The 19,710-nt window shown below is 40.4% G+C and overlaps 1 protein-coding gene across 1 annotated transcript in view; it reads left to right on the top strand.

Annotated features, from left to right (window-relative positions):
• DNAJC5 (DnaJ heat shock protein family (Hsp40) member C5) overlaps positions 1 to 19,710 on the top strand; it is a 29,896-nt gene that overhangs the window by 3,230 nt on the left and 6,956 nt on the right. Inside the window, exons 2-5 of the mRNA XM_033074703.1 lie at positions 10,524 to 10,591; positions 15,418 to 15,551; positions 17,766 to 17,979; positions 19,023 to 19,194. Of these exons, the coding sequence (XP_032930594.1) occupies positions 15,445 to 15,551; positions 17,766 to 17,979; positions 19,023 to 19,194 (493 nt within the window). The 5' untranslated portion in view covers positions 10,524 to 10,591; positions 15,418 to 15,444. The remainder of the gene's footprint in view (positions 1 to 10,523; positions 10,592 to 15,417; positions 15,552 to 17,765; positions 17,980 to 19,022; positions 19,195 to 19,710) is intronic.

Below are 19,710 nucleotides of genomic sequence, written 5' to 3'. Positions count from 1 at the left end.
AATGCATGGGTTATACATTGGTTTTTTTATTGGGACAACATGAATAAGATTATTTTATCGTATGTTAAAATGTCCTGGTAACTCCTCCTAATTCACTTATCTTGTATCTGCATTGCACTGGAATGTGCCTTTTTAAAGCCTTTTTCTGCCTCTTTCATTAATGATGAAGTGTTTTCAGCACCAGTGTGTTGTAGTGCCAACTTCTGTAAAATTGCAAGTACCTTTTTCCTCTGGGTGCAAGTTTCTCATCTTCTTGTGCAAGTATTGAAAGGAGAAAATTGAAGGTTTGTGGTGCACAGGGGTGCAAACAGAACGAGTCCTCTAGGCCCAAGTTAAATTAGCAGCTGCTGTCTCCTCTTTCATAAGCTGCTCAAGGGTTTTGTAAATGAGAATAGAGTTTCTCAATGAAAGATTGGGGCTCTTTATTTGTTTTTCTTTTTAATATACTTCAGTGCCATCATCTAAACTTTGTTGAGTGAATGGTTGAGCAAACAGAAAATCCGGTGGCATTTGGTTATCTGTTACCAAAGCATCACTAAGGAACATTTTTTTCTTTTTTTGTGACATAAGTCTGTGTTCATTAACTGGTATTTCTGTGGTGGTGGCTTCTGACCAGTGAATGATGCAAGTAAATAGTTCAGTGGATTTGGTTGCAATCACAGGCAGTATCTAAGACCAGTGACAGAAAAGCACAAACCAGGGATCCACCTGCACCCCACATTTTCCCCTCCTTCCTTCGGGCCTTCCTCTTCCCTCTGAGAATATTTATTTATGTATCTGTCAGGAGCTGGTTTTGACAGCTTGCTCTAGGAGCACTTACACCATCCCACTTCTGCTTTGGTCACAGGGAATTTCACAGTCCTTCCTTGGTTTCATCTGGGTTTTACTAAAGTTGTGTTTGGTGTCAGGGATTCTGGAATCTTTGCGATTTTTAAGGGACAATCTGTGGAAAAAGTGAGTGTAGGGAACCTCTGGATTGCTCATGTTTTGCAGTGGGGAAAGGAGAAGCCCAGAGTTCTGTGATGTCATTACAGTGGCCTGTTATGCAGTTCCAAAAAGCAGAAACTCACAGAGGTCTTCTCTTCGCATTTCCCCTTTTATGTCTTTAATTTTCTGGTTGTACTTCAAGTGAAAATATTCTTTTCCATTCCATCTACCATTACTTATTTTATATCTTAGCAGGTTTTTGTGTTGCTGTGCAGTTTTATTTATGTAGGCCTTTACCTGGGTCAGTTGTCAGAGAATTTTCTTTATGAATCTACTTCTCATGTCTTGAGGATTTAGGAACATTTACTGGAAACACATAATTAGGCTTGAAGCTGCTTGTAGAGAGGAGGGGGACTTGGGATCCGAACTCCAGATGTTGTGGGCAGTTTCTAGAGGTAATGTCTGCTGTAATCTTCAATATGCCAGGTGCAGGAAATTCCTTCTACCAAGGCTAGGCTCCATCAAATGAGATATTTGTAATTTCACGTTGCTTCTGGAGTTTCCTGAGGGTAAGCAATTAAGAGATTGTTGTTAAAAATATTTTAAGTAATGTCTTAATTTTTCTTCTCTGTAGTTCAAAGGTCCTCATGGAAGCTGATCTCTTGCTTCTGATAGAAGTACAGGAAGGGGTATGAGCAGACAAAATGGGATGTGTAATATCCTGTTCAGAGTCTGGACTGCAGTCTGCCTTTGGGAGACATGTGACATTGTGATAAAAGCAAGTGCAAGGAGAATAAAATTAATAAATGTTCAAGTGCTTTCACAAAGGCCATATGGGATCCCTGTGAAATCATCTGGACAGGGAATTGAAGCAGTGCTGGGTTTGGTTTTTTTTAAGATGTGCTCTAGTGCACATCAACCAGGGATTGGAGTTACCCCGGTGCAGTTCCAGGTCAGACTGATGTTAACCTTGATCTGATACACTGGACCCATCTGATACACCTTACCTGACTTAATCTATGGCATTTTGGGCAGGGGCCCTTGGTGGGTAGAGTGAGCTGGGGTAGAGGTTTGGAGTGCTTGATGGGACCTTGGTTGGAGGTCCTGGATCCTGCACTCATCCCAGCACTCCCTGGCATCTCCTCACTGCTGTTCTCAAGGAGGGAAGGGACCATGAAATCCACTGAAATCTGAGGTGAACTGTTTCTGGGAAGCTATAACCAGAAAGATTCCTGTTCTAAATTGAATTTAAAAGCCAGATTCAGTTACTGTTCAGAGCAGTTAATAGATTTAAGTTCCAGGTCCATTCTGAGTTGCTGTTCTTCGAGAACCTGAGGAATATTTTCCATGTGATGCCTAATGAGCTCTGTTACACAGGGACCCTGCTTTCTCCATGTGTACAATTCTGAGGTGTATCTTGGAGTTCTTCTGGTCTCAGTGGTGAAGGAAAGGTAGGGTGTGAAGCATGTCTTCTCTTTAGAAAACTTATTTTATCATTTTGGGATTTGGTTTGACATATCACTGGTCAGTCAGTCCTTCTTCTGAAGGCTCTAATGATAATGTTGGGAAATAACATTCTTGCTTGGAGTAGACCATTTTTATCACAGGGCAGAATAAATGTATGTTCAATAGAAATATTTTTGTCTGGACAGTAATTAGTGAGGATATTTATTTACTCTGATAAATGTCTCACTTTTTCTTTTCCTACAAAGTTCCTGATTTCCACACTTGCTCACTTCATTCTTGCTACACTTTTAAATTAGCACAGCATTGGCTCTTCACAATTGACTTGGGTATACCAGGCAGTCAGAATTAATCAGAAGGTGTTTGGAAGGTGCACAGGATAATTTCCCAAGCCTACCTTACTATTTTCCTGAGTGCTTTGGATAACAGGGCCAGCAGCCAGCATGACTTTGTTATTGGGCCTGGCATGGAATATACCTTGGATGCAACATCCTGGATGATGAAAACCCAGAATTTCCTATGGTTGTCCTGTAATGCACAACTCTTTACCCTGGTTTCCTGCAGTTTATCTTAAAACCACATTTCTTCCTGTGACTTGTTGTTTTTTATGTTTTCCATATAAAGGCCAAAAAATCCCTCTTGCTGTTAAAAAAGATCTGTGATGACTTTCACTCTTCTTGCTGTTTTGAGACTGTTTAAATGTGTTGATATATAAAATATTATTTTTAAATAACCCAGCATGAGGAAAGGTGCTGTTTTACAACTAATTTTGTTCCTGTTAAGGATCTCCAGGAGGACATAGCCTTGGTTTGGGGAATACATGTAGGAATGACCCTGGTTTAACATTGTACTGATGGCATCACATCAGGGGTGCAGGCAGAGTGAAGAGACATCTGCCATGTTCCAGTGTTAGTGAAAATCAGAGGGAGGAATAAAAACATCAGTCAAAAACCATGCATAGGGTTTTCTGACTTCATTATCAGTTATTTAAGAGGAAGAAGACTAAATGTGATAATCCCATACTTTGTGCTGAAACTGAAAGGCCTTGGAAATGGCAGTGATTAAATTATGCCCCAGTATTATAGTGGCCTTTTGGTTCTGAACCCTCTGAAAATGTGAGTCCTGTCTGAAAACCTAGTGTATAAAATCTATATGTGTTCTAATTCTTACCCAATTCCAGTGTTAGAAAACTCAGTTATAAATAAAGGCTGAACATGGTTTCTCCTGAAGTGTCAGGTTTTCTAGCTAAGTCTGTGGTCTGAAATTCAAGCTGTGTCTTTTCTTATTAAATCACCAGTGAATTAGTGGGAAAATCAGTAGGACAAATACATTCTTTGTTGCCTTATTATTTCTAAATTATGGACTGGCTTTTTTTTTTTTTCTTTTTAAGCAGCCATGAAATACTGTTGCTAGACTGAGTGGTGGAACTGAGGACATCCTTCATCAGGCAGTCTGCAGATTAAATGTATGCAGAATGAGAGAACAGGGAAAATAAATATCATTATGGTTTGTGGGGGAGTAGTATAAAATAAATCTTTTTGTTGGTGAAACCACACTGTATGGTTAGAAAATACCAAAGAGTCTGTCTCCTGTAAGAGAATGCCAGTTTAAATTAAAGCTGTTTTTAATCCAGCCCTGTGATTTGTTTGGGTATTTGTAGCTGAAAATGCTGAGTCCAACATGTAGGGGGTGTACTGGGTGTCATTCTAGGGATGGTATAAGAAGATTGTGACATTAGCATTGTATTCATAGGGATGAATTTGGGATCATTAGGGAATAAATGTGTTCTCTACCCCAAGGTGCTTTCTCCTGTGATTTGCTGTGTGGTTGCCCCTGGACATGGACTCTGATTTAATTCACCTGAAAAGAAACAGAAATATTTGCAGTGAAGGCATCACCCAGCCTTCAAAAGGAGCTTGGTTGTATTTTCCTGCCTAAACAAGTAAAAGTTTTTGCTGGTCAGTTCAGATTTTATCATGGAATTCTGTTATTTCAACTCCTTTCATGCTTCTGAATATCCACATGCTGGGGATTTGAATGGGGCAGGTATGAAACTCATCTCATAGTGGCTTTTAGACCATTTTGTGTAACACCTGACACCATCCAGAGGGGAGAAATCTGTGGCATGAAGTGAAGCATGTCTTCCATGACATATATATTTATATCTATATATATATATCTGTGTCCTGAGATAGTCTGTGGGGGTATTTGTGGTCACAGGGGTTTCACTTACAGCCTGTGCCCCATTTCTAATCAGAGCACCCCTTGCTCCTGGTGATGTTTTATGGGTTTTGTTTTTATTTGGGTTTTTTGGTTGTTTTTAAAGCCTAAAATGTATTTTACACCACCAATTGCTCAGTTTCTGTGAGGAAGTGAAATTATAAAATAGTCTCCTCCCCACCCTCCACAAAAACTGGGGAAATCCAGTTGAGCAATGAGGAGGAGAGAGGATCTTTAGGTACACTTAATTTTTTAGCTTTGCAGAAGAAATAATCTCTGGAACTAAAGCCTTTGAAACTTAACTGAGTGGATACATGTGCTGCTTGAATAATTATTCATCACCTTAGGCTGGAGGACCTGAGTGGATACAAGAGGTAAATGTAAATGGGAGAGGAGGAAGTTTACTTTCTGCCTGTATTATTAAATAAATCAGCTTAATTTTTAGAATAAAACCTAATATCCTGTGAAATAGAAAGACTCTGAGAGAGGCAATGATGTTGGGTTCTTGGTAATTATATAAAGGCATTTTGGCTTTTCTGTTCCTGAGCTCTCTGGGTGGTTGTTTCTGGAAAATATAAATTCTTTGTAACTTCTGCTGTTCAATTCTGCTTATTTTGCCTTTTTATTCGTAACTTTTTAAGGGGAAGAGTTGTGTGTTTGGTGGAAGACCCATCAAAGAGGAGAAATTAATAATCTGAAAATAGGAGAAGTTTCTCAAGAGGGAAGCACTAGGCTGGATCATTTTAGATGAAAGTGAAGATACAAGTATTGCCTCTTGTTGTTGCTATAAAATGGTCTTCCCTTTTGCTTTTTTACTCCTTAAAATAAAGTCTTAATTTCAAAGTCTTTAACAAAAACTGCTCATGACTGAAACTGCCAAGAATGTTTATAATGTTTCTTTGATAGCAAAGCAATTCTAACACCAAATTAGGTGTAAAACCATTTTGGTATGTTTTGCAGTTTGTAAGGCCATGCTTTTACATTATTTAAATTGTGTGTATGGGGAGACCTTCATTACCTTTTCATCTGCCTCACAATTGATAGGAAGATAGGAATGAACTTTTTTCTCTTCCATCTCCCAGTGCTGTCAGTGAGCACAGAGAGGAACCACCTTCCCCTGCCCTTCCAAGCTAATTTCAGATAAATCTTTTTCTCACCATTTGCCAACCAAATTGTAATTTGAAAGATGTGTTCCTTTCTGTTTCTTTTGTGTCTCAAACTGCTTATTTGGCTTTTTTTGCTGTACTTTGTAACCTCACATTGTAACCTCACTTTGTTCCTCCTTTTTGACCAGGCAAAAACCTCCTGTGCTGTAAAAAGGGGCTGCTTGGATCAACTGATGCCTTAAATTCTCTTTTTGTAATCCCTGTCAAGGGATTCATGTTTTGACAACTGATGTGATTTTCTCAACCTTCTCTTACACAAGAAAGTAGACTTCTTTTTTTCTTCTATTCCTATTTAAAAGCCTTTAGTTGTCTTACCTACATTAGGTGTGACATAATAATGTAAATCTCATTTTTATGTGAGTAGACCCATCTATTCCAAGAGTTCTTTTATATTTTAAAGGTTAGGCTGTATTGATATAGTCATTAACAATATGAGCTTTTTTTTATTGATGCAGTTTATACAACCCACTTAGCAGAAATGGGGCTTTAATGTCTTTGAAGAAGTTTAAGGTATTTCTTCTCCAGAAGAAGTGGCATCAGCATCACTCCACCCACCGCAGGGAATGTTGTGGGTTGGCTAATTTGTTCTAGTGAACTTGCAGTGAGTAGTCACAGTGATTCAAAAACTATTTATAGGGAGGAGAAATTAAGAGTAATAATGAACAAAGCAAAGAGAGCTGCTGATTTTTCAGGGATTTTTAACTAACTGAGTAAGCAGATGTGGGTTTTTTTACAGCCATGTGCAGTTTGTGCACTCTGCACATAAAATACTGTGATGATAAACAATAATTCAATATTGCTGACAGATTAAATAGGAGCAATGAAATCCTAAGTAGGGAATCTACTAACCTCCCCCCATCAGGTTTTTAGAGTAATTATTTTAATTGAGGAGAGAGGATAAAAAATTCAAATCCAATACTTCGTATTTTCTCCCCTAATATGGAAAACCTTTAGTATGTTTGAATCTTACTGTAGAGTACAAGGTCACAAGTCTTTATAACAGGTTGGTCAATCAGACTTAAATGGTTACATTTTAATCTGCTAAGCTCATTAGAGAAACAACACTGTGTCACTGTAGTTAAGTTTATCCCAAGTTTCAGGTGTAACCTCTCTTGCAGTCAGCAGTGGTGGCTGTTATGTCAATTCAGATTTGAATTTAGCAGAAAAATAGTATTGTTCCACATTTCCACATTTCAATTATTTAAAAGCTGTGTGTTTCTATTTTTTAAAAAGAACTCAAGAGAATTTAATGAAGTTTTTGGTGTCACAGTCTTTCAGTGTCGGAGACACATCCTCTGTTCCCAAGGCAGATGGATTTGGGCACAGTAAAGTTCTTTTTTTTTCTGGGAGATGTATGCATTTAGTTTAATTCCCTGGATACTCAGCTTTCCATTGGGGCTTATATGTTAAAACAGAATGTTTTTATGGATATGAGATCTCTCACATGATCTTTATCAAAAGGTCACAAACTGAATAGCAAAATTCAGCTGAAAGGCTTCTGTGCTGTGATATAAAAGTATAAGTACTGCCAAAACACTCTTGGATGCTTTAATGAGATAGGAAATGTTAGTGCTCCAATTAATAGGTTAAAAATCTTCATTTCAAGACAGCTACAGGGTGAAGAAGATTGCTTTAAAATAGTGGTGGTCTTCTGCAGGCAGTTGTTTGCCAGATTGCTTTCTCTTCAGCTTTTTTACATTGTTTTTCCAGTAATGATTCATTTTGCAAGTCATGTAAACAAGAAGGGTTGTGAAAATAAAGACTTGGGAGTTTCTATTTTGTATATTGATTTGCTTTATTTTATTTGCCTTAATTGCAGCCTTATTTCTTTAAATACTTGCTAACCACGATACAGCTCCTGTACATGATGGAGATGGATTGTGAAGCAATGTATGCTGAAGATAATTGCTCCTTTCTGGTAACAACATATGGAGCAGGATGAGGACAATTCTGTCAGTAGAATTGTTCAGTAAAAAGGCTTTTTCTGCATCTCTCAGAGGAGGTTTGAGTTCTCAAGAAACACATATTCTTTTTGTCCAGTAGAGCTGAGAACATGTCTGATTTCTGCAAGGAGAAGGGAGTATCTGTCTCTTGGTTAGAGGAGGAAAGGGTGCTGAGCATATTTATGGTTCCTGTATAAGGGGAAGATACAACGGGACATAAGGCTGGGAGAGCTGGTTTTGCTATGAGCAAAATGGTTGCAATGCATGCAACCTCCCCAAGCAAATTTCTTCCTTTGTGTTATAAAATTTACCACAGTTTTAAAGCATTGCTGAATTCAGTTTGCATTTGTGTAGCTTTGCTTGTTTTTATCTTCATAATTTTTAAATTTTTTTTTTCTTCTAATTTTCATACGAATTTCTTAAACAGTTATATATTCCTCTCCTCAGACTTCCTTTTTTCTCATGTGTGTTGTTGAACAGGCTGTCATGCACTGATGTGGATTTTGAGTGCTCCCGTTCCTTTTCCAGCGTCTGTCCTTTCATCTTATCTGCTTTTGTTTGGATTGTGAATATCATGTAATAAGGAGGGGGAATATTTACAAGTAATTACAAGCAGGGTATTATGTAGAGCTCTGGGTCAGTGGATCTGGCCTGCTGAATAATGAGATTGGATGGGGAGATCAAAACATTCCTGAGTCACTAAATTGGAATTGCCAGTTGCAACAGAAACTGAGGGAGCAAACCCCTGGGTGGTGCTGGGCTGCCTTAATGCTGGCAGGGAGGGTGCACTGGGGAAAGGAGGATGTGAAGTAGCTGGAATGGGTTTCTCCTGTACTTTGATTTTTACAAGAAGCAGTTTCCTTGGGAATTTATTTTTGTCTTGTTTGGTTATTTTCGGCTGTAAATCAGGCTGCCTGCTCTTAATGAAACTTGGTATTGGCATAGCTGTGAGACTGAAGGAAATATTGCTGCTTTCATCCAGATTAAGACAACACTTCACTGTACATTTTGAGTCTCTACATGGCTGGTTATTATATATATAAGTGCTGTAAAAAATACTAACTTTTCTGCTGATGGAGTTTGGATGAGGCCTGGGCCAGGATTTTGTATTTGAGCCTTCTATCCACACATCATTGTATGATATTTACATTATTATATGCCCAATTCTGACCTTAGCAGGATAGCTCATTTTTTTCAAAACACATTTGTTCCCAAATTACATTTGGACTTTGCTTTTTTCTCCTATTCTACTCATACTATTTCCATAAATTGAACATAGTTTGACTGTCAATGTATTTGGATCTGGGATTGCTGTCTGAAACTGAATCAGTGGCACAATTAGAGGTGGTCTTTGGGTAGGAAGCCAAAATTCTGGTTGCCAGCACCATTAACAATCTGCAACTTTCTATGAATGCTCCAAGAATGTTTTTGTGGGCTACTTTTTAATGAAGAAAGCTGTGGGCAGAGAACCTGGGAGCTTCTATAGCTTCACAAAATTGGACATTTTTCCTTGGGGACTTAGTCCACCCTCAAGTATTGCACAGACTCTGAGTGGGAAAGTTTAACTTCCTGCCTTTCATTATTCAGGAAAAGTCCTTTGTTGGTTCCTATCAAAGAAACTAAACAGATCCATTAACAATAAGCTGATTATTCAGTTGTTGGTTGGTTCATTCATACCCACTTAGGGATGTGCTGCTGGATCAAGCAGCTTCTTACAGATGGCACCAAGCAACTGCTGTGGGGCAGCAGTGCCAGCAGCTCCCTGGGTGTATTCCCAACATCTCTGTTTGCCATGCTGGAACCTTCCAGCCCATGAAAGGCCTAATTATAAATTCAATGGGGAGTTTATTTCTCAAGTGCATTCAGGGCTTGTTCTCTGAAAGCTGTTAGAAGGGTTTGTATGACAATTAAGCAATGACTTGCCAGGTAAAAGCTGCTCTGAAGTTCTGCTCACGAGGTTTATTGTTCAGTCATCTAATGCATAGGTGACTGGATTGGTAATGTGGTTAGATGTGTCCTGTATCTGCTTCATCAAAAGGTATTTTAATCTGTTGCAGTGATTTTTTCCGTAGCACCATGTTGCATTTCCTAGGCTGCTCTTGCCCCTTTGCTCTGTGATTTCCATGTGATGGAGCCTTGACTGCTGAAAGACCAAGTGTGTGCTGCTGGGTCACCTCAGGTTCTGTCCCTCCTTGTACACCAAAATGAGACTGGTTTTTCCCTTTGCCTGATCTGCTTCAGGATGAGGGAATGTGAATTGGATGACACTGTGGTTTCCTTGATGGAAATCTGTCCTGGCAAGAGAAGCTGGTGGTGCTCCCCAGAGCAGGCTGTGCCTGCTGCTCCAGTGCCAGAGCTTGGGGTCTGCTGTGTTAGCTAAGCTGCTTTACAGTCTCTAACAGCACAACAGATTACCAAGACTTGAAAAACATGCTTCTCGTGTTCTCAATACATATATTCACAAAAGCCTGAGTTGAAAAAGTCCAAAGTCTTAAACAGATAATGGTTATTAGAGTTTCTGTGCAGCTGGGTGGGTGTTTGTCTTTCCCATGATAAAATCTGGGGAAAAGAGACTGAAGCTCTGGTTCAAACCACAGAGGCCTTGATTCTGTGTTTTTAAGTATTTGTCATTTATTTTGACAGTTTATCAGTTCTAAAGACAAATATTTACATTGTGGGGACTTAATACATACTTGTGCTACATTTATTTATAAAACACTTCTGTGTTTGTGATGACAATTTATCAATGAATCCTCAACTTCAGAGTTGGTGAACAACTAATTTGCTTTTGTTTTGTCTTTAGGAGAATCTGTTTTAGAAGTGTGTGAAGGTTGTTACCACTTACCTTGGAATATTCGAAATAGACACCAGGTGAGTTTTGGATTTTTTAATTTCTTGTACCTTCTCATTTAAATGTAAAATATTAGGAAACAAAGTTTTCTATAAAAATCTCTTACTACCTCAGGAAGCCAAGGGTAAAATACCTCTTATTTTTTGTGGTAACACAATCTTGTGTATGCTTCTCTTGTCTCCCCTTTAAAATGTTTTGGTTCTTTTCTCCCTTGAAAAATACCAGATTGTGAGGACAACTCTAAGTGACTCTGAGACAGATGGACAGGATGTGGAGGCCAGTGGTGCTTGTTACTTTCTGTGACAAATCAGTATTTCCTGAAGTGCTTTCAGGCTTGGTGTTTTTGTTTAGACTCTTACTGGTAAATACTGGTTGGGATAGAATAATTCAGTTTTAGATTAACACCTGTAGTTAATTTTCTGCACTGGAAGTCTTTGCAAAGCTAGAATTGTAGCTTTAATCAACATTAGATTTTATCACTTAGCAGAAATGCCTTGTGGAATCCAAATCTTTCCTAAAATACTCGAGTGTTTCCTAAAGTTGCATAATGAAGTATCAACTAGATATTATTGTTGTAAGAACTGGCAAAATATAATTCCCAAGCTGGACTCTTTAATCATCTTTTAATATGCTCTTAAAACTGTAATTGTAGAGGGCTTGACAGCATTCCTGATAATTTGTGTTACTGACATGTGCAGGGTTGGGCTGAGCTGGGACAGCAGCAACCTCCTCCTGTCCAGCACTCCCAGCACTTCTCTGAGTCTGTCTGGCTCGTTCCTTCTGGTTCTTATTTTCCCTTTTAGGGGTTCCTCCGTTCTCTGTGTTACTGCTGATATTTTGGAACACTGGGAGGATGCTGTGCACTGGTTTTAACCAAACTCCTTTGCAAACAATATCCATTAAGGTTAATAACCTCCCATTATCCTGTGTCTAGTGGGTATCATTCACTGTGTCAGGAGGAGGTGGATTTTCTCCTTTACAGTGGGATTTCACTTCCTGGAGCAGCTGTTTCCAACCAGATTCCCCACACTGTGTGGACAGTTCACTGTAATGCTGTGGACAGCACCTGTGCATTCAGGGAGTGATTTTATTATTTTATTTTATTTTTAGGAACTTAAGCTGTTGAGTATACAGGCATTGAGAAAATTAGAATTTTGGAGATTGGGGCCCAGCATCCTGCTGTTGTAATATCTTTAAAGCTAACATTGTTGGGTGTCCTGTGCCTGTTTTGGTTTTGATCAGTGGAGCTGAACAGCCACAACTCCTTCCCAGAGCAGTCTTTCCTCCAGCAAGGAAATTCAAGGGACAGCAGTGCCTGTGTGACTTACACGGGGGGTGATGGGAAAAGTGATAGTTGAGGGTTACAGTTTCCAGAGGTTTGTTCTTGAATAAATACTCAGTGCTTCAGCCCTGGAGGGAAATGAGAAGTACTGCTGTTAACCTGCATCCAGAGGGTAATGACACTGACACATTGTGGGTATTGTCCATGGAATTAGCCTTCCATCCCTTCATTTCAAGGAGGCCCTTCCTAGATCCAGCAGTGGTGGTTCAGTGTTGTCCCAAGCACCTGCTGTCTGTGTGAGCAGTGTCAGTACCTCCACCCTCCCTTCTGCCACACAGCTCAGCATGTTTTCTTGGAAAAATTTATCCCCCTCACTGCCAACTTCCACTGAAATTCTTTGCAGCATCTTGCAGCGGATCAAATGGAGTTTAATTCCTCCTTCCCTGCTTCTGGCTACCAGATCTGCTGTCACCCTTTTCAGTGCAGACATTCTTTGGGATGTTCTGTGAGTATTTAATTCCCTAAACTGGCAGAGAACTATTGATTTTTTTTTCCCCCTTGGCTGTAATAACACTTTGCAATTTTAATGAGTTAAGTACAACTTCCAAAAGGGTCAGCAGACCTGGCAGAAGCTAAGGTGTCACCAGTTTCATGAAACTCGATGGGATTCTTTTGGGAAGCTGAAAAGCAAATTAGTGTTTCTAAGGTTGAATTTTCCGTGGATGTATTTAGAACATTAAGGCTGACTTCCATAGATTACCTGCCAGGTTTAATCTGAGTCTTTTCAGTGAGGTGGTGCTGAAAGCAGTTGCCTGTGGTGGTAGAGCTGAGTGAGGGTATTGTGGCACTCAGATGGTTAAACACTCTGCTGGTTAATCCAGGAGATTACCTTTCTCCAGAGAAACCTCTTCAGGGCATCCTGCTTGGTTAGAAGAGGGAGCAGATGGCTTGTTGCTGCTGAACACAACAGTTTTTAAAAATACAGGGCAGCTTTCAGGATTGTGAATTAGAGCCACGTGTGAAAACAGCGGGAGAAATTACATCTGAGTTTAGGAAACTCTGAACTGAAATAACTTGCACCTTTACTGTCTGTTTCATATTGAAAAAGCCAAAGGTTGCATTCCTAATAATAATACTCCTCTGTTCCCTTAAGTAAAAAGCTTCCCAGATGAATTCCCATCACTGCCTTGTCCTCCACCCTTCTGCCAAGGCCAATGTGTCCATTTCATACCAGTTTGGAGAAATAAATGCTAACATCCCATTACCACAAGCTGTGGATCCCCAGCACTGTTCAGATGGAAGCAATTAAGGATGCAGCAGTGTGGAATTGTATCCCTGTGCCTGCAGACTGATAGATACTGCCTGGGTCAAACTGAATTCATCTTTATGAAACAAATTGGCCCTAATTGAACAGTGCAGATTTTGTTAAGCAGAACATGGTGTATGGCTGTGATGTGCAGCATCTGTCACCAAGGCCACGTTGGATTGATGTTACAGGAGGCTTGTTATGCTTAAATAGAGCTGCAGCTTTTAGCAAAAATGTCCATAATGCCCTGGAAGCTCCTGTTTGCAGCAGTATCTTCTTCAGAAGGGCTAAACCAACATGTAAAATTCCAATCAGGATGCTTTTTTCCCCCTCCTCCTGACTTCTCAGGTCCCTGTCCAAGAGCAGTAGTGACAGACACTCCTTGGCAGGGAGCTGCTGGCAGGGACTGGTGTGCTGGAGCTGCAGGGAGGTTCCTGGGAGGGTGGGAGGAGGTGATGATGGGCACAGAGCAGGAGGAGCTGAGCAGGGAGCCTGGGAAGCAGCAGGAGCAGGCTGGTGTGATTAGGTAGATTATCAGAGACACGTCAGGATCATCAGTCTTTGACCTCAGCTCGGGGCAGAGGGGGTGGGAGGCTGCCTTTGGGAAAGGCTGCCCAGAGGCTTGTGTCTGCTGTGTGCCTGGGTGGAGGGTTTCTTTCCTGAAATATGGCTTTCCTTTCCCTAAATCACATTATGCCCAAATAAGTGAGTTGTTTGTGTTATGTCTTGCAGCACTCAGTAATTTTCCTCCCATGCAGAAAGCTTTTGGTGCTGAACAGTGTCCTTGAAAATAAAATATTTTCTCTCCCTACCCAAACATTCGCCTTCCAGGTATGGGGTGTAGTTTGAATTTTTAGCCAGAGGAATAGAATTTAGACTATTTATTATTAATATTAATAATTTATAACCTCCTATAGAAAGCTTTAAATTAAACTGAATTACCACAGGCTTCTTGTAGGAGGTTAGGTGAAAGTTTGGTTGAGCTGGTGTATTCCAGTTAAAACAACTGGACCTGGTACCCATTGTTAAATGGATGTAAAATCAGAGAGGCCAAGTGAGGCAGAGAATCAACAGCAGGGTCTGAGCTGAACAAGACAGTGGTGGTGTGTCTGTCCACATCCTTGTCACTTGGTCCCCGTTGTGTGAGTGTGACAATTCCCATGTGCTGGGAGGAGCAGAGGTGTGGTCACAGCTCCACCCAGGCAGTGCAGGGGGTGAGGGCTGAGGGCCTTGCTGTCAACCAGCCTTGTGAAAGCTGAGGTTATTAATTTGTTATATAAGACATAGGGTTAAATTAGAAAAGTCTGGTGCTTTAAATATCTTTTTCAAAGGCTGCATAATCTGTTGTGGGCTAATTGTAATGACATAATCCAAAAATAGCCAATAGTCTTTTCTTGGATGCTCATCCTGGCTGCAGTTCTGCAGCTAAAGAGCAGCAAAGCTGATCTGCTCAGGGTGGGAGAGAGCAGAACCAGATCTGGTCCTGGCATGGCACAGGGGACACTTCTGGGGTCTGTCACATTTGGATGTGGAGCAGGAGGTTAATCCATCTCCAAGCAGCATGATTTTAGCTAGAATGCATGTTAAATGTTGGATCCACAACTTTAAATTATGAGAGAGGAGGTCTCCTCTCTGGACAGACATTCCCTCTTTCCTTGTGGAATCCACAGGCTTAGTCACACTGGATTTGTCTAAGGATTCTGTTTGACCTGGTGTTGGTGATAAGATGGGGGACTGGGATTTGGGATTTGTGGGGAAGGTTGGTTTTTGTTTCTTTTTTTTTAATGTAATTTCTGAAATAAAAAACACAAATAGTCAGTTATTCCTATGCCACTGTGGTGCTAAAAGGCAACCTCAACATCAATTTCTCTGTTGCTGTGTTGTTTTTATAGGTATTATCACAAGTAAATTATCTTTATATTAAGACTAAGAAAGGAGATGAAGGGACTTGAGAGATGTGTTATGCAGTACATAGCTATAGCTGCACCTCAGCTCTTGAATTGGGATTTTTGGAAAGGAGTTGAGTACATGCAGTGGAGATTTAGGGTGGCTGGCATTGTGCCAACAATGTAATAGTTGTTTTCACTGATAATTCACTGAATTTTATAACTTTTACCTTCCAGGCACGTAAAGAACCTTTTCAAAGCAGATTTTATAAAAGCTGAATCTTCATGTATAGACTCTTTTGAGGATGATTTGCTTCTAGAGGTCTGTTATTTCCTTTGCTTAAGCATTTCTTAATCTTTATTTTTTTGCAGGGGCCAGTTCTCTCAGGTTAGCTCAAGATGGCAGACCAGAGGCAACGCTCGCTCTCTACCTCTGGGGAGTCATTGTACCACGTGCTGGGGCTGGACAAAAATGCCACTTCAGATGATATCAAAAAGTCTTACAGGTAAAGCTTCGAGTTTTACACCTGTCCCAGTAGCAAAAATGGCTTTAATTCAGTGTTCAGCAAATGCTCTATTTTATGTGGGAGCCTCAGTTGGTTTATTTAGACCTTTTGCAGGAAAAATATGTGGGAAAAACAGGTGAAAACGTGGTTGCTTCTTGCAAAATGGGGTGTGAAAACATGCCTAGGCTTTAAATTTTTCCATCTTATATCTAGCAAGTTAAATTCTCAAATGCACAGTGTCATTCTAAAAGGTCCTTGCTTAAAATTGAGCAGAATTTTAAGGCTGTGCTCAGAGTTAAACTCTTCCTGTTATGTAGCCTTGTGTCTTAGGGGTACCAGATGTGCAGAACTGCCCTGCTGTCCATCATTTCCACTTCTGGCAGAGGGAGATGGAGATTAAAGATGCAAATAAGGATGAAAACAGAGCACCAGTGATTACTTTTTCCTGGAGTTCTGTTAAAAATTTCTTGTTCTTTGTGGAGTTATTAGTTTAAAAGGTGATTTTTTTTAAATGTATCTCTTTCCTTAATAGTTGGACACATGAAATGGCTTGGACACATGAATGACCAAATAAGAATTACAAAAAAAGAGTCTTGTAATGTTTCCACATTCCCCATAAATCTGCTTAAAGGCAACTGCTGCTGTGACCAGTGGCAATGTGTTTCGATTACACTAGGGGTCAGCATCATCTTTCTCATTGTCAAAATTGTTTTCCTTTACTCTTTAACTTTTACCAAAGCTTTTTCCCTTCCAAAGTTACATACTGATGGCAAGTACATGGTGAAGTCTATGAATAAACCAGGATTCTCAAAAATTAGCAATTAACTTTATCTTCCTAAAAGCTGTGAGTGGGAGTTTGAATAGTTTATCTTCAAGCAACTGGAAAATAATTTTACTTTCCTGGGGGAAATACTGTGAGTTTTTCCTTTGGAGGAGCAATCCCATGAGGTAGTGGGGTGAAATGTAGCTGCTTCACACTTACCTGAACCTTCAGCTCATTTATTTCCTCTGCTGCTCCTTTATCATGTTCAGTCTGAACATCCTTGGCTGGCCTGGGAACTTGTGGGGTTTATGTAGGAAATGGCAAATAAAAATATTTAATTCTTGCAGCCTGACTAAACCCTTTCCAGGTTTATAAAACTTCCCTGTGGTTATTTCAGCCCTCACTGAGGCTGGGGCACAAGTGGCAGCTGTGGACATGATTTACTGGAGCAGCATCATGCACAGTGAAGTGTCCCAAGGGGACACTCAGGCTGGTTTTTAAATGCTGTGAGATACTTGCAGGCACATCCAAGTCCTTGCACACATCTTTGTTTTATGTTTGTCTAAACATTTCCCCACTGCAAAGCTGGCATGTAATTGTCTGCAGACTCCTCCTGTCTTTCTCATATACGTGACTTTGTGGTCATTTTCTGTAGGAGGACAAGTACCTTTTGTGGTGGAGGAGAACTGCCAGCATGTGGCTCCGTGTCATTTTTCTACTTGGGAGCACGTATTTTCTCTTCATAAGGAGATGTTTAGCCAGTTATTTCTACTGAGGTCTGTAAATAGCCTGGGCCATGTGAGAACTAGCACATTTATCAATGCTTTATCTGATCTTTTTTGTTAGTTGTAAGAGATCTGGCCTGATTAGAGGAGGTACGTTGTGATTTCCTGATATCTCGAAACTCAGAAGTGTTTTCTATTCTAGCAAAGCTTGAACTGAAAAGTACTTTGTTCCTGCACAGGAATTGGTGAATTAACCACAAGTGATCGTCTGTTCTATTTTTGTGTTCAGACACTGCACAAGCAGCAGTTCAGACACTCTTCAAGCAGCTGTGGCAACTTGCTTTTATTTATTCTTTGGTGCTATACCTTAGACTTGTGGTGTGTCTTTGCTGTAGCAGGAGCAAAACTTACTGGTGGAAATTGCTGGAGCTGAGGATAAAAAAACGCAAAACCTATTTTTATTCAATGTCTCTTATTTTTTTCCATTGGATTTCCGAGGGTCAAATCCAACAGTCTGAAGTCAGCCCTGTGGACTAAGCTAGACACTGCTGTAGCCTTTTATTATCATCTAAGGAAGAATCATCAGGGAAGTTGAATCACAGATGAAGAAAAACAGTTGGAACTTGAAAGTCTCCCTTGAGTGGCAGGCTACGGAATTAGAAAAAAAATAAATCAAAAAACAGGAACACAAACCCCAGGTTTTATTCTCTTTTTTTCTTTCTGCAGGAAACTGGCATTGAAATATCATCCTGATAAAAACCCTGATAATCCAGAGGCAGCAGAAAAATTTAAAGAGATCAATAATGCCCACGCAATATTGACCGATGCCACAAAGCGGAACATTTACGATAAGTATGGGTCTCTGGGGCTCTATGTAGCAGAGCAGTTTGGTGAAGAAAATGTGAACACATACTTCGTGCTGTCCAGCTGGTGGGCAAAGGTAAATAAAAGGGCACAGGAGTTATTTTGGATTGGTATTGGAAAGTCTTAGAGAGCTCAGTTTGATAAGTGTTCTTGGTTTTACCTTTGGAAATTGCTGAATTTCTGACACGTGGTTAATTAACCTTCTCTTACTGTGTTGTCATCTTGAGTTCAGAGGTGTTTTTCTAGGAACTTCAGTGATACAGGTCTAATAAGCAAGACCTGGGTTACTAACTGAAGCTGGGACTCTTCTGGTGAATTTAGAAGAGATGAGAATTTGAGGGGTATTTCTGGTAATATTTGGTCAATAATCTTGCAGAATGAGTCTTGACTGTGAACTTGGGCTCACAGAAAATCTCTTTACACTTCATTGTATGAGTTCATTTTTCTACCTTTTGCCAGCATTGCCTCCATCTCTTGATTCCCCTAAGGAAGACAGTAATTATATCACCATGCTGTTTGCTATCTGCAAAATTATTTTTTTCAAACAATTGCACAGTGACTTATAGGAAGACTTTAACTTAGCCTGTTATCACTGTGATAAGCACATGGCAGACCTGGCTTGCTTGGAGCTCACATATTGGGAGCATCAATCCTCAGCCATGCCCACAACCTTGGGCTGCTCCAAGTCCCTGCCCTAGGTACATCATGCCCTTTGCATCAGCTGGTACAGCTCAGTCTTTTCCAGGCTTATTTATGCAAGTTACAGCCTGTCCTGACCTGTTGTACCCCTGGATTTTAGTACAGATGTGCTTATTAGACCTGTACCTTCTTCCAGATGCAGCAAAATAGTCCACTTAACTTAAATGGTAGAAATTACTCAAGCAAACCAGGCTGGCAGTATTCATCTCAGTGTAAAATGTGGAGAACCATAGCCACTTTTGCATGCAATTTGAAGTATTTCTCAGTGATAAAGTACAAAGCTGTAGCTACTAAGTTCTGTCTGCAAAACCACTGCTGTGGTTTTGCTCTCTGATTCTTGTATCCAAGTCTCACAAACTCTGTGGTCATGGCACAGAAGACACAGGTTATGACTATTTCTGTGTTTTTTGTCCTCTGCAGGCCTTGTTTGTGTTCTGTGGGCTCATCACAGGCTGCTATTGCTGCTGCTGTCTGTGCTGCTGCTGTAATTGTTGCTGTGGGAAGTGTAAACCGAAACCTCCCGAAGGCGAGGAGCAGGAATTCTACGTCTCTCCAGAGGACTTGGAGGCACAGTTGCAGTCAGATGAAAGGGGTAGGTGAAAATGCTGTGAGCTGTCTAGGATGAACATCAGTCCCTGCTGGCATGCTCATTGAGCTGGTTGGGGAGAAATCAAGTCCTGGGTTGTGGATGATGAGCAGGGAATGTTTGTGGCACAAGTTACACGGGTGGTGCCGACAGCAGAGATAAAGTTGCTAAAAACACCCCGAGGGTCTGCACTGAACCTGGTGGGATCAGCTTCAGAGCAGTCAGTGACCATCATTATGTTCCCTCCACATCCTGGGATAACATATGGACCAGCCATGTGGGATTGCAGAAAGGGGCTCTTGTACCCAAAGGTTGGGGGTGTCAAGGCAGCATTAATTGTGTGTCAGGTGTAGAGGAACTGGCACTGCACCCTTGTAGCTCTAATACTGTTTGTGGAGCTATTTCTGTAGGATTAAATCAATCATTTAAAATATTGTAGAGCCTTGTGTATGCTCTGATGACATTTTTAATGGGCACTGCTGAATGGTGGGTGTGGATCAGCTGCTTTTGCAGGAAGAAGGA

This window comes from Catharus ustulatus, chromosome 17 (assembly GCF_009819885.2).
Source record: "Catharus ustulatus isolate bCatUst1 chromosome 17, bCatUst1.pri.v2, whole genome shotgun sequence".
Classification (NCBI taxonomy): domain Eukaryota; kingdom Metazoa; phylum Chordata; class Aves; order Passeriformes; family Turdidae; genus Catharus; species Catharus ustulatus.
This window is presented reverse-complemented; position numbering and strand designations above follow the sequence as displayed.